This window comes from Salvelinus alpinus, chromosome 11 (assembly GCF_045679555.1).
Source record: "Salvelinus alpinus chromosome 11, SLU_Salpinus.1, whole genome shotgun sequence".
Classification (NCBI taxonomy): domain Eukaryota; kingdom Metazoa; phylum Chordata; class Actinopteri; order Salmoniformes; family Salmonidae; genus Salvelinus; species Salvelinus alpinus.
Window position 1 is genome coordinate 32,150,295 of NC_092096.1, and position 14,440 is coordinate 32,164,734.

Consider the following 14,440-nt stretch of genomic DNA (forward strand, 5'->3'; position numbering starts at 1 on the left):
AATAAATATCCTGTTGACCCGTTGCACCTGTTACAAATCAATGGAAAGAAAAATATATAGCCTAGAATAAATGTAAGTAAAACTCAATATTCATAATCTTATTTTGTAGGCTGCAAAACGTTTTATTTCGCATATATTAGGCATATAGTGCTTTCATAAACTATGTTTTATTCCATTAAAAGGTGATTGATTGGCTGTTATGACGCATAACACCTAAAAATCATACGTGTGCATTTGCGTAACTCATTTCCATAAAGAATTGTGTGGCACTGGGATATAAACCTGTCTCCCTGCTAACAGCACAGCTTCAGACACAGCTGTGCCTCGGAGAGTCTCAGTATCCGGTAATAGGCCCATATAGACTATTCGATCAAACAAATCATAGCAACTCTGCAATATCATTTTTAAGACAGTCTACGACAAATTGACATAAGTTCAATGAAGACGGAGAGTGTGGCGCAAAACATTCCGTTCGTCGGCAGAAAGCGAAGTCTGATCGAAGATGCCCGGAAAGAGCGCGCCAGCGGTTCCTCTTCCCCTGGCCCATCGCGGGGTGGTGAAAGCTTTGTGTTTGAGGAAAAGGAAGGAACAGTGACACTGAACATCCTTTTCGCACTCAGCCACGAGAAGAATGCAGGGTTCTTTAAAACTGGCAAAGTCTTTGAGGTAAGGAAAACATGTCCATCATTAGATATGAGTTGCAGATGGAGAGCTTCAATTAAATCAGGTCTACGGCATCGAATCAATGTGATGAAATATACATGTGTTTGCTTAAATGTGATATGTATGTCTTTACCATGCATTCAGACGTTTGAAGCTAAGCTTCTGCATATTGAGAGCCGACCAGGGAGTAAGTCTAAGAACAGTGGCTGTGGTGATCTGGAGTTCTTTATGAGGTGTGAAGTGCACATCTCTGACACGGACACCTTCATCAACTCACTCAAGAGAGTCGCCGACGACGTACGCACCATCCCAGAGGAAAAAGGTTATAATACAATTTGAATGAAATAATAAATCACACGTTCCTAATAATAGTAACGTTTTTCTTGTTTTTATGATCGTTTAGAATACAATAACACCTATTCATTTACATTGTGTGAAATAATTACGCTCTGCCATATTTTCCTGTTTCCTTGTTTTAGTTCCCTGGTTCCCCAGAAAGATTAGAGATCTGGATAAATGCAACCTGTTGATAACGAAATATGACCCAGATATGGACCAGGATCATCCAGTTAGTGTTTATGTTTACCTTAGCAATATTGCTAGGCTACCATTTATATGGCATTGATACAATACTTGTATAATTCATTGGATTGTTAGAAATAATACTCAACTATCAAAAAGGACAACAAACTAAAAATGTCATGGCTAACTAATTGTTATGATTCCTTTTTTCAGGGATTCAGTGATCCAGAATACAGAAAAAGAAGGTGCTTCATCGCTGAACTTGCAGCGAATTACAGACAGTAAATTGATCTCATCATTTTCACCTTTCAAAAAAGTTATTCCCATGTAGTCAGTCGCTCTTCGGTGCCAGCACTGCATCATTGGACCAAAGGCATGCCATTGTAGAAATGCATTCGTAAAGGAATGATTGATGCATCCATCTCTGTTCCACAGGGGGGAACCATTACCCAGAGTGGAGTACACACCAGAGGAGGTGGCCACATGGTGAGAATAACAGCTGATGTATAGTATACTGGAGATGGACATCATACAATCCTAATAGACTTCTTTCATAATGATAATAGTCTACAGTCAATATACCTGTGGAGTTGGAATGACAGTGTTCTAATGACTCTGCTGCTGCTGTCATTTAACAGGAGAGAAGTGTACCGGACCCTGAGGACCATCTACCCTGACCTGGCGTGCAGACAGTTCCTGGGTGGGCTGCAGCAGCTGGAGAGGGAGTGTGGCTACGGAGAGGACAGTATCCCCCAGCTCCGGGAGGTCTCTGCCTTCCTCAAAGGTGAGGCCCAGCAGTCTATCTCTGCCTGAGGGACAGAGCAATAGCAGCACTATGCCCAGCTTCAAGGAATAGAATAAACATGGACAGAGGCAAATCCAGCATGCCCATGACTTTCCATTGAATGACTAATTCTGGTCGATGACTGCGCGCAGTGCGCACCTTATAGATTGATTATGCCTCATTATTTTAATGTAGATTGCTTACAACAGTAATAACAACATTAGGGATTGTTCTCGTACTGCAGAAACACTATAGGCAGTCACTGTTCACCATGTATGAACATCAGCATCCATGCCACTGGTGAATATGTGTCTGACAGTGGTACCTTGCTATGTGTTCTTGTTTGTCCAGAGAAGACAGGCTTCCAGCTGCGTCCGGTGGCAGGGCTACTCTCCGCCAGAGACTTCCTAGCTAGTCTGGCCTTCAGAGTGTTCCAGTGTACCCAGTACATCCGCCACGCCTCCGCACCCATGCACTCCCCGGAGCCGTACGTCAATTGGTGTTATTGGCATAGTAGAATCACTCGAAATAAACAGTGTGTGTCATAATATTCAGTTTACTAACTGATCCTAAATAATAGCATATGTATGATTCATGTGTATCGTGATAATCAGTCTAAACAATGGACATATTCATGTGCGTCATGTAGTCACAGCTTTTGCGCTTCCTTCTCTCAGAGATTGCTGTCACGAGTTACTCGGCCATATTCCTATGCTTGCAGACAAAGAATTTGCCCAGTTTTCCCAGGTAAAAACATTTAGACTTATAATACGGTTAATATGATGCTTGGGTGTAATAATACATCCATTATAATAATACATAAATTGTCTTATCAGTGCGCAACACTCACAATTGTTTGTCATTTGCAGGAAATTGGCCTAGCCTCACTGGGAGCATCAGACGAGGATATTGAGAGACTCTCAACTGTAAGAGCTGACCTTTGAGCTTTCATTTCAAAATAAGCAGTTACCAATCAGATCTAAAACATTAGATACTGCACTGAGGTTGGGTGTTGGACTGCAAATTACGGACCTTTGCTGCCATCTAGTGGAAAATATAAAATACGGACCAATCTGACCATTTGATTAATGTGTTGTCAGGCGTGAAACGGAGCCTTATCATTTCCTCATCACTTGTTGCCATTCCTCCGACAGTTGTACTGGTTCACCGTGGAGTTTGGACTGTGTAAGCAGAATGGAACTGTGAAGGCATACGGTGCCGGCCTCCTGTCCTCATATGGAGAACTCATTGTGAGTAGGATTTTACATTGGTACTCTGTAGAATTGTACTGATAGAAGGGACTAATTCCTAATTTATTATCTCTTGTTTTCATATAACATGTCGCTAATCATTTCTGAAGGATTCTAAAACGATAACTAATCACTTATCTCTTACTTCCATCTTTCAGTATGCTCTCTCGAACGAACCTGAGTACAAGCCATTCAACCCAGAGGAGACAGCAATCCAGCCTTACCAGGACCAGACTTTCCAACCTGTCTATTTTGTCTCAGAAAGCTTTGAGGATGCCAAGATTAAGATGAGGTACATCAATGCATACAAGTGGTGAATGTCTATATGTGAGCACTTCAGTACGCCACAGGAAATGTGTAACATGTGGCGTATACCTTGGATTTGAGTTGATCTTGTCGCTCTTGGACCGCAGTGCTGCGGGGGTTTTGGAGAGGAGCCAGTGGGAAGCTCAGGGGATCTGAGTGAGGACACAGAAGCAAATCAGACTGAAGGCAGCTGTTTAGGAGTTACTCGTAATTAGCATATTACGTTTTGTAATATATTAATGTAATCTGAATGAGCAGAGTACCGATGGACATGGGCAACTCCAGTCCTTGGGGGCCGGAGTGGTGTCACACTTTTACCCCATCCCTAGCACAAACAGCTGAGTTAACTAATTCCATTCTAAACTGAAGATCATGGTTAGTTGATTATTGGAGTCAGGTGTGTTAGCTAACACATTTATTTATTGTACCTTTATTTAACCAGGTAGTCTAGTTGAGAACAAGTTCTCATTTACAACTGCGACCTGACCAAGATAAAGCAAAGCAGTGCGACACAAACAACAACACAGAGTTACACATGGAATAAACAAACATACAGTCAATAATACAATAGAGAAAGTCTATATACAGTGTGTGCAAATGAGGTAGGATAAGGGGGGTGAGGCAATAAATAGGCCATAGTGGCAAAATTATTACAGTAGGGCAAATTAAACACTGGGGTGATAGATATGCAGAAGATGAGTGTGCAAGTAGCGGTACTGGGGTGAAAAGGAGCAAAATAAATAACAATATGGTGATAAGGTAGTTGGATGGGCTATTTACAGATTGGCTATGTACAGGTGCAGCGATCTGTGCGCTGCTCTGACAGCTGGTGCTTAAAGCTAGTGAGGGAGATATGAGTCTCCAGCTTCAGTGATTTTTGCAGTTCGTTCCAGTCATTGGCAGCAGAGAACTGGAAGGAAAGGCGGTTGAAAGAGGAATTGGCTTTGGGGGTGACCAGTGAAATATACCTGTGCTGCGGGTGGGTGCTGCTATGGTGACCGCGCTAGTAGCGTTTCAATCAGTTACGTCACTTGCTCTGAAACCTATTAGTAGTGTTGCCCCTTGCTCTGCAAGGGCCGCGGCTTTTGTGGAGCGATGGGTAACGACGCTTCGTGGGTGACTGTTGTTGATGTGTGCAGAAGGTCCCTGGTTCGCGCCCGTGTCGGGGCGAGGGGACGGTCTAAAGTTATACTGTTACACTTAAAGCTAGTGAGGGAGATATGAGTCTCCAGCTTCAGTGATTTTTGCAGTTCGTTCCAGTCATTGGCAGCAGAGAACTGGAAGGAAAGGCGGTTGAAGGAGGAATTGGCTTTGGGGGTGACCAGTGAAATATACCTGTGCTGCGGGTGGGTGCTGCTATGGTGACCAGTGAGCTGAGATAAGGCAAGGCTTTAACTAGCAACGACTTATAGATGACCTGGAGCCAGTGGGTTTGGCGACAGATATGAAGCGAGGGCCAGCCAACGAGAGAGCATACAGGTCGCAGTGGTGGGTAGTATATGAGGCTTTGGTGACAAAACAGATGGCACTGTGATGGACTGCATCCAATTTGCTGAGTAGAGTGTTGGAGGCTATTTTGTAGATGACATCGCCGAAGTTAAGGATCGGTAGGCTAGTCAGTTTTACTAGGGTATGTTTGGCAGCATAAGTGAAGGATGATTTGTTGCAAAATAGGAAGTCGATTCTAGATTTAATTTTGGATTGGAGATGCTTATAGTGAGTCTGGAAGGAGCGTTTACAGTGTAACATGACACCTAGATTTTTTTATTATGATATTTAGATTTCCACGGGAGCACGGACATCGATCTTAGGGGGGTTTAAACAGGTTCTCTGGCACAAAATCCATATCAGCCAATTAGACTTGTCGATTTACTTGCACGTGACAGAACACTAAATCGTAGCTGGTCCCATCCGATAACATGGCACACGTTAGCCCTATGCTAACCTCACCAGGTGGCACTGATTATATCCTGGCATAAATTATGCATCAGCCAATTACAATTGTCAACGTGGTTGGACGTGTTCCAACTCTTGTTCATGGAAGCATCCTTAACACACCTCAGTCCAACAGGATGCTCCGATCATCAAACAACCGTCACATGTATTTGACTGACTGGTCAAATTGCTCTCTGTGTTAAGTGCCAAGTCCACGTAATTGTCGCAGATTACGGCAAGGGTTCGAATTTCACGAGTTTCCTCCCCTTTGAAATATATACTGTACATGTACTGTATTAGTGTGCTGAAAATGGACGCCAACAGCTTGAAAGGGAAGATTATTCAATAATTGAATAAGGAGATAACTCTTTCTTCAGCCTTGCAGACAAACGCACTGCTATGGCCTAATAATTATATTGCATAGGCTATATTACATAGACTATATAACATGGACATGAACACAAATGTAGGCCTACAGTGGGTTATATGCATATTTATAATCATCTACTTTGTCACATATGCGTTATTTGACTCGAGGAGGATGAACATTACAAAGTGTACAGTAGGATTGTAGTTAGTATCATTATCATCCTACAGATGGCAGTATTGCAGTTATTTTAAAATAAGTTTATCACACTTGGCTGTCATGATGAGTATATTCTTATGTAGGTAGGCTACACTTACATCCAGGCCTACAACGTTTTGTAGGCTATGCATTATTATAATCATCCACTTGGTCAAATGCGTTTTGAATTGAGCATCAAGGACCGGCAGTGAACAGTTTTGTCCTCACCAAAAAAGCTTGCCAGGAGGGTGACTCGAACCCACGGTGAGCTATTGATTTCAAGCTGACCGTTTTAGCAGTGTGCCACCTAGAGGCAATAATGATAGTGATAGTCTACATGCTATTTGACAAATCCATAAGGCTCTTCGTTTTTGGGGTTTTACGATGTACGATAAACGTACATGTTGTAAGGACCTCATAATTTCCCCATAAAAGCACATGGATGTGTGTGAAACAGAAACGTGGGATTTTGTCATAAATGCAAAAACATGAAAATGTCTTGTTAGTACTAGCTAGTAGTGTAGTCGAGGATGCGTCAATGCAATATTGGCTCACAACATTACAGACCAACAGAACAGCAAAGATTGTGGATATACTGACAAGATACATGGCCCTCTGCCCTAACAATGGTGGTAGTTGTCTAGAAAACGGCACGGCAGGCTGTCTAGCTCCCTCATATCCTTTTAGTGGATACATCTCATTATTGTAATCTTATTTGAATATTCGATGAGAGTTGTTGACGTCAACCGCCTGTATTCAATGGAGACAGATGCTATGCTACTAGTTTCATGCCATGAATATGTATAGCTATCTCGAGACTACTCCAATATAAAGTGTTTTTCCCTCAAAGTTACCGGGATGTCACGTGTCCTACTTATATCAGTACACTCATAACAACTTAAGCATTACGGAACTTCTATTCGATCAAATAAAGCTCATGTAGCAAATAAGCTATTCATTTTTTTTGTTCACCAAATTCAATGCTCATTGACTTCCATACAAAAACTCCTTGCCTGGGTGAGTGAAACAACGAAAAAAAAACGTCACCTGCTGGAAGGAGACAGATTTCCCCCGGAGTTGGGCCTCTCTTCCTGTAGGTTTAAAATATCCCTCTAGTGGCCAGGGTTGACCTATTTTAAGAAATGCCATTGGTTGGTGGATATAAGTCTAAGATCTTTGATAGACTGATGAAGAATAAGTACCCCCTGTTGAGGTTAGCATAGGGCTAACGTGTTCCATGTTATCTGATGGGACCAGCTACATTTGTGATGGCGCCGGAGGGGATGGCTGCTGTTTTATTGGCTCTGAACCAACTGTGCTATTTTGTTCATTTTTTTCGCATTGTTTGTAACATATTTTGTACATAATGCTGCTATTACCGTCTCTTATGACCGAAAATAGCTTCTGGACATCAGAACAGCGATTACTGTCTTTAATGAGTCGGACGGGAAGGATATACTCCAAACACCCGAACAGGCCCAGTTTTCCCATCATTCGCTGGAGAAAGAAACTGAGATTTCACGTAAAGAGATCGGGGTGCCTTGTGAGGATCAGGCGACGAGTGGCTAATCTGCCTTTGCCATCAGTACTGTTAGCTAATCGCTGGAAAATAAATGTGACGAACTGAAAGCACATATATCCTACCAACGGGACATTAAAAACTGCAATATCTTATGTTTCACCGAGTTGTGGCTGAACGACAACATTAATAACATACAGCTGGCGGGTTATACACTCTATCGGCAAGATAGAACAGCAGCCTCTGGTAAGACACGGGGAGGGGGCCTATGCATATTTGTAAACAACAGCTAGTGCACGGTATCTAAGGAAGTCTCGAGGTTTTGCTCGCCTGAGGTAGAGTATCTCATGATAAGCTGTAGACCAAACTATCTACCTAGAGAGTTTTCATCTGTATTTTTCGTAGCCGTCTACATATCACCGCAGACCGATGCTGGCACTAGAACCGCACTCAATGAGCTGTATACATGCAGGGAAACTTGAATCAGTTTTACCTCATGTCTATCAGCATGTTCAATGTGCAACCAGAGAAAAAAAAAAAAAAACTCTAGACCACCTTTACTCCACATTCAGAGATACGTACAAAGCTCTCCCTCACCCTCCATTTGGCAAATCTGACCATAATTCTATCCTCCTGATTCCTGCTCACAAGCAAAAATGTAAGCAGGAAGCATCAGTGACTCAGTCTATAAAAAAGTGGTCAGATGAAGCAGATGCTAAACTACAGGACTGTTTTGCTAGCACAGACTGGGATATGTTCCGGAGTACACTACATCAGTCACTGGCTTCATCAATAAGTGTATCGATGACGTCATCCCCACAGTGACTGTACGTACATACCCCAACCAGAAGCCACGGTTTACAGGCAACATTCGCACTGAGCTAAAGGATAGAACTGCCACTTTCAAGGAGCGGGACTCTAACCCGGAAGCTTATAAGAAATCCCACTATGCCCGCCGACGAACCATCAAACAGGTAAAGCATCAATACAGGACTAAGATCGAAATTGTACTACACCGGCTCCGACGCTCGTCGGATGTGGCAGGGCTTACAAACTATTACAGACTACAAAGGGAAGCACAGCCGAGAGCTGCCCAGTGACACGAGACTACCAGACGGGCTAAATAACTTCTATGCTTGCTTTGAAGCAAGAAACACTGAAACATGCATGAGAGCATCAGCTGTTCCGGGCGACTGTGTGATCACGCTCCCCGCAGCCGATGTGAGTAAAACCTTTAAACAGGTCAACATTCACAAGACCGCAGGGCCAGACGGATTTCCAGGATGTGTACTCCGAGCATGCGCTGACCAACTGGCAAGTGTCTTCACTGACATTTTCAACCTCCCCCTGTCTGAGTCTGTAATACCAACATATTCAAGCAGACCACCATAGTCCCTGTGCCCAAGAACACTAAGGTAAGCTGCCTAAATGACTACCGACCCGTAGCACTCACGTCTGTAGCCATGAAATGCTTTGAAAGGCTGGTCATGGCTCACATCAACAACATTATCCCAGAAACCTTAGACCCACTCCAATTTTCATACCGTCCCAACAGATCCACAGATGATGCAATCTCTATTGCACTCCACACTGCCCTTTCACACCTGGACAAAAGGAACACCTATGTGAGAATGCTATTCATTGACTACAGCTCAGTGTTCAACACCATAGTGCCCTCAAAGTTCATCACTAAGCTAAGGATCCTGGGACTAAACACCTCCCTCTGCAACTGGATCCTGGACTTCCTGACGGGCCGCCCCCAGGTCGTAAGGGTAGGTAACACCACATCCGCCACGCTGATCCTCAACACGGTGGCCCCTCAGGGGTGCGTGCTCAGTCCCCTCCTGTACTCCCTGTTCACTCATGGCTGCACGGCCAGGCACGACTCCCAACACCATCATTAAGTTTGCCGATGACACAACAGTGGTAAGCCTGATCACCGACAACGATGAGACGGCCTATAGGGAGGAGGTCAGAGACCTGACGTGTGGTGCAAGGACAACAACCTCTCCCTCAATGTGATCAAGACAAAGGAGATGATTGTGGACTACAGGAAAAGGAGTACCGAGCACGCCCCCATTCTCATCAACAGGGCTGTAGTGGAGCAGGTTGAGAGCTTCAAGTTCCTTGGCGTCCACATCACCAACAAACTAACATGGTCCAAGCACACCAAGACAGTCGTGAAGAGGGCATGACAAAACCTATTCCCCCTCAAGAGACTGAAAAGATTTGGCATGGGTCCTCAGATCCTCAAAAGGTTCTGCAGCTGCACCATCGAGAGCATCCTGACTGGTTGCATTACTGCCTGGTATGGCAACTGCTCGGCCTCCGACCGCAAGGCACTATAGAGGGTAGTGCGTACGGCCCAGTACATCACCGGGGCCAAGCTTCCTGCCATTCAGGACCTCTATACCAGGCGGTGTCAGAGGAAGGCCCTACAAATTGTCAAAGACTGCAGCCACCCTAGTCATAGACTGTTCTCTCTGCTACCGCACGGCAAGCGGTACCAGCGCGCCAAGTCTAGGTCCAAGAGGCTTCTAAACAGCTTCCACCCCCCAAGCCATAAGACTCCTAAACATGTAATGAAATGCTACCCAGCCTATTTGCAATGCGCCCCCCCCCCCTTCTACACTGCTGCTACTCCGTTATTATCTATGCATAGTCACTTTAATAACTCTACCTACATGTACATATTACCTCAATTACCTCGACTAACCGGTGCCCCTGCACATTGTGTCTGTACCGGTACCCTCTGTATATAGCCCCGCTATTGTTACTTACTGCTGCTCTTTAATTATTTGTTATTCTTATCTCTTACTTTTTCTGGGGTATTTTCTTAAAACCGCATTGTTGGTTAAGGGCTTGTAAGTAAGCATTTCAATGTAAGAGTACCTGTTGTATTCGGCGCATGTGACAAATAACATTTGATTTTGAATTTAGTTTTCTGTCACATGCAAGTAAATCACAGATTTGAATTGGCTGATATGCATTTGGTGTCAGAGAACAGTTTAAAATTAAATGGTTGCTTATTCGCAAATATGGACCCAATGTTATAAAACCCTATTGTTCTACCTGCAGGCGGTACTCGTCGTCCATCCAACGGCCCTTCTCTGTCCGGTACGACCCATTCACTTCCAGCCTGGAGGTTCTGGACCAACCCAGTAAGATCCAGCATGCCCTAGGCCAGATGAGAGACGACCTGAAGATACTCCACAGTGCCCTGGAGAAACTGGGCTGAGGGCCTCAACACTGAGCCAGAGACTCAGGGAGTGAAACTGATACATACCTCTGGAGGGGTGGGAAGGGGAAGCCATTTTGGGTCTTTAAAGGTGCAATCTGTAATTTCTCTGTGTGGCCATGGGGCCAAATGCACAAACAATCAATGCTCAAATTGCACAAAATACAGTAGTTCCATTTAAGACAATCAGTTGAATATCCACCTCTTCAATCCTACTGGGCTAATACTTGCATTATTATTATTGTATTTTTTAGAGACTAAACTAGATTTAGCATATAAAAATGGATGGATGTGAAATGCTATGTATATATTTAGTTAACTGAAAAACACAATTTATATTTATGTGCAAGATTCATAAATATTTCCTTGTTGGGTGCATGTATTGATATGATATGTATTGATATGTTCGGTGACGTTTTACATGTATTGTGAGGAGAATGTACAAAGTAATACTTTTTATTTTTTCAGTCCAATCACAAAGGGCATGAAAGAGAGAGAGACACACATGGGGGTAGGAAATGTACAGGGTGAATATATCCGAGAATGTTTATCTTCGTAGAGAGATTAGAGAAAAACTTTAGAATGCATGTGTAAAATAGTGATCAGAAAGAGAGCGTGGAAAACCCCCAATATGGAGGGAGATCAAGGAAAGAGATAAAGTATACAAAGTCTGTGCATTTGCGTTTGAGAGAGCAAGCGAGCAAGAGACAGAGAGAGAGCGAGAGGGAACATGAACGTCAGAGGGTGGGGAGTACTACAATATAAGCCCATGTGCCACTGCCTCCCATTCCAAACCAACTGTTTCCATTTAGAAAATTCTTGGAACCCATTTGTCTTCACGTGTTATTAAGTAAAGGGAAGGAGCTAATTATGAATGATTTAAATATCATGTTTCCTCAGCTGGCTACTGTCAGAGCCAGTACTGAGGCCCAGTGGATCTAAAGCTGGACCTGGTCACACAGAACTCACAGTATAACACTACACGGTCAGTAGGGTTTCACAACTGGCATGATAAACTCTCTCCATCTCCTCTCTCTTCCTCCCTCTACCTGTGGGTTCAAGGGGTAATATATGCCTTGTTTCTGTATCAGTGACAATGTGTCTGTACCAGAGTTCACCCGTATTCCTTTTTAAAGCCAGAACGCAAATCGGTTCATAGATCTACACCGACTGTAAAACATCATGATGTACACAGTGGATGTGAAAGCCTCCGACCACCTTGAGTGGGAGGCCTTCCTGTTCAATTATTCCAGTGTAAATCAAACATGGTTCACTTTACTCACAGAGAAACACAACCTCTCCAGTGGAGAAAATGGTGCACAGAGCCGAAGATTGATCTACTATACCGCTCGACTTGAGTGCAGCAGTGCACACATCCACTTGCTTAACCCAAATTCGAACACTTAATAATTTTGCGTATCTCAGCTTACATCCAGCACAGCTCAGATCCAAAAATCCCCCACCAGAAAATCCCAGACCACTGGGATCCAAATCTGCTGAGGCCCCTAAACACAAAAGGGGTTGCCATGACGATACGATAACCATTACTGGTTCCAAGCAAAATTATTGTGCCTCACATACTAACCACAAATCCCCCAATGATGTACAGTATCATCCTGCCTTCAGAACTTAAGTGTTTCCTAATGTCATGGACCATCATTACCTTGGCACGCTAGCCTCCCCAGACTCAAAAGGATGGGTCATTGGGTTCACAGAGTCCTCCCTGAAGACATAGATGAAGCACAGATCATGGACTGTTTTTTGCCGCATTCATAAACAAAAAAATGCTGCTAAACCCAATGATTACTGCACAGAGACACTTGAAATTAAACGATGACCAAAATTATCCAATTTACATTTTGTGTAACCCACTGTACCGAGTGCTCTAATGATTTATCATAGTCACATTTAGTCTGTATTGTAATGCTTTGCAGCCTTTTCTCTCAACTGCCCTCATCCAGATCAACACATTTCCACTTCAGGCTGGTTTTACATCATGTAGGCCTAAGAAAATCCCCAAGAGATTAAAGGAAAGTATTTTTTTTACCTCAAAGAAAACCTCTAATCTCTTCCTTTGTTTTCTCTCCTCTAATACGGCTCATTATTGGCATTTGTTCTTTTTTTCTTGAGCCCCTGGCTTCGCATGTGTGGGTTGGGGCAGAATTAGCTGAAGGCCTCATCTTGTCTGAAGTGGTGGAGGGGATTACAGAGAGAGAGGTGGAGAGTTCACACCTGTCTGATCTCTCTTTGATTCCTCTCTGCGTTCGTTATTACATTACAACTGGAGATTAAGCTGGAAGCCAAGTCGGCCTACTAACCAGGAAAGCCTTCCTGGCCTATGAGAAATAGCTCTATCATGGTTATCCTACTGTTCAACTTCAAACCAAAGATCTCCTTGTTCAAACAAAAAAATAAGAGGTTAAGGGTCATGAGAATGACCTAATATGGATACTTTAATACTGCAAGCTTCAAGCTCAGTTTACACTTGATTTAACTTGCGAAACATTACATGGTATGTCAAAGAAGGTAACAAAGCAGTCTCCGAAATTCAAGACCTAGGGCAGCAACAGTACTAGGTCTGGGATTAATGACAGATTCTCTTGGTTGTTCCGGGAGGGTCCTCTTCAGACAGACAACTCTCCCCAAAAAATCACGAGGCAGACACATCGAAACTAACGTTTGCAGGCAAAACCTTTGCTGTAGTTTTAGTGAAGGTAGTTGATGCAAACTAGCCACTAGCAAAAATGCCCTCATTAAAAATAACCCCTGTGATCTCCATTTTACCAGCTACTATGTGTCCAGGGGATGTTTACGATAGGGCAAGAAGTGTATAAGGCAGTGACTTAAAAAAGCTGGATGTACCAACACCGCCCTTTCCTCTATGCCAAACTGACGTTGTATACATACCGTACCTCTCTGAATCAGAGGGGTTGGGTTAAATGTGGAAGACACATTTCAGTTGAATGCATTCAGTTGTACAACTGACTAGGTATCCCCCTTTCACTTTCCTGACGTGTTAAGATGGATCATTGGTACATTGTGGAAGGCAAGCCATCTGTCCAGAACAGGGATGGGTAACCAGTCATCGGGGACCTGATTGGTGTCACTTTTTCCCCAGCCCTAGCTAGCACACCTGACTCCAATAATCAACTGTGATTTTTAGTTTATAACACAATTAGTTTAATCACCTGTGTTTTCTAGGGATGGGGGAAAAGTGTGACACCTCTCCGGCACCAGAGGACTGGACTTGCCCATCCCTGATCTAGAGAGACTAGAAACAAAGGTGGGAGACCACCAGGTGGTGGTCTTGGGTCACTTTGATTCTGGGAGAAACAATTGATTGAGAGACTCATGACTCACATTTCTCACAAAAATCTTGCACTTTGTAATTCTAATTCACCCTAAGAGGATATTATAGCCTTTGGAAAATGTTCAGCGGTGTGTGCAAAGAGAGGTTGCGGCGTCCTGAGCTCCGACATTGATTTCTCTGTTTCACGTAACCATTCCAGCACCACTTGTGTCCAACACTGCAAACGTACGGCACCGACCACATTGGACTTGTTCAAACAAAGAGTCGACCAGGAGAGCGGTAGCATGTTATGATTGTGGATGGTGGTTAAAGCGTACGCTCCAAGAAACATACAGGCCTGTCTAGCGG

General features: G+C 43.6%; 1 protein-coding gene across 1 annotated transcript; it reads left to right on the top strand.

Moving 5' to 3' along the window:
- The first annotated feature begins 222 nt into the window (after nt 1-222).
- Nucleotides 223-12,834, top strand: LOC139533961 (tyrosine 3-monooxygenase-like). The gene is made up of 12 exons (XM_071332509.1): nt 223-666; nt 808-985; nt 1,143-1,231; nt 1,399-1,466; nt 1,621-1,671; nt 1,824-1,969; nt 2,321-2,456; nt 2,647-2,716; nt 2,839-2,895; nt 3,124-3,219; nt 3,378-3,511; nt 10,623-12,834. Exons 1-12 carry the CDS (start codon nt 439-441, stop codon nt 10,780-10,782), a joined length of 1,413 nt encoding a protein of 470 aa, XP_071188610.1. The 5' UTR covers nt 223-438; the 3' UTR covers nt 10,783-12,834.
- Nucleotides 12,835-14,440: the final 1,606 nt, after the last annotated feature.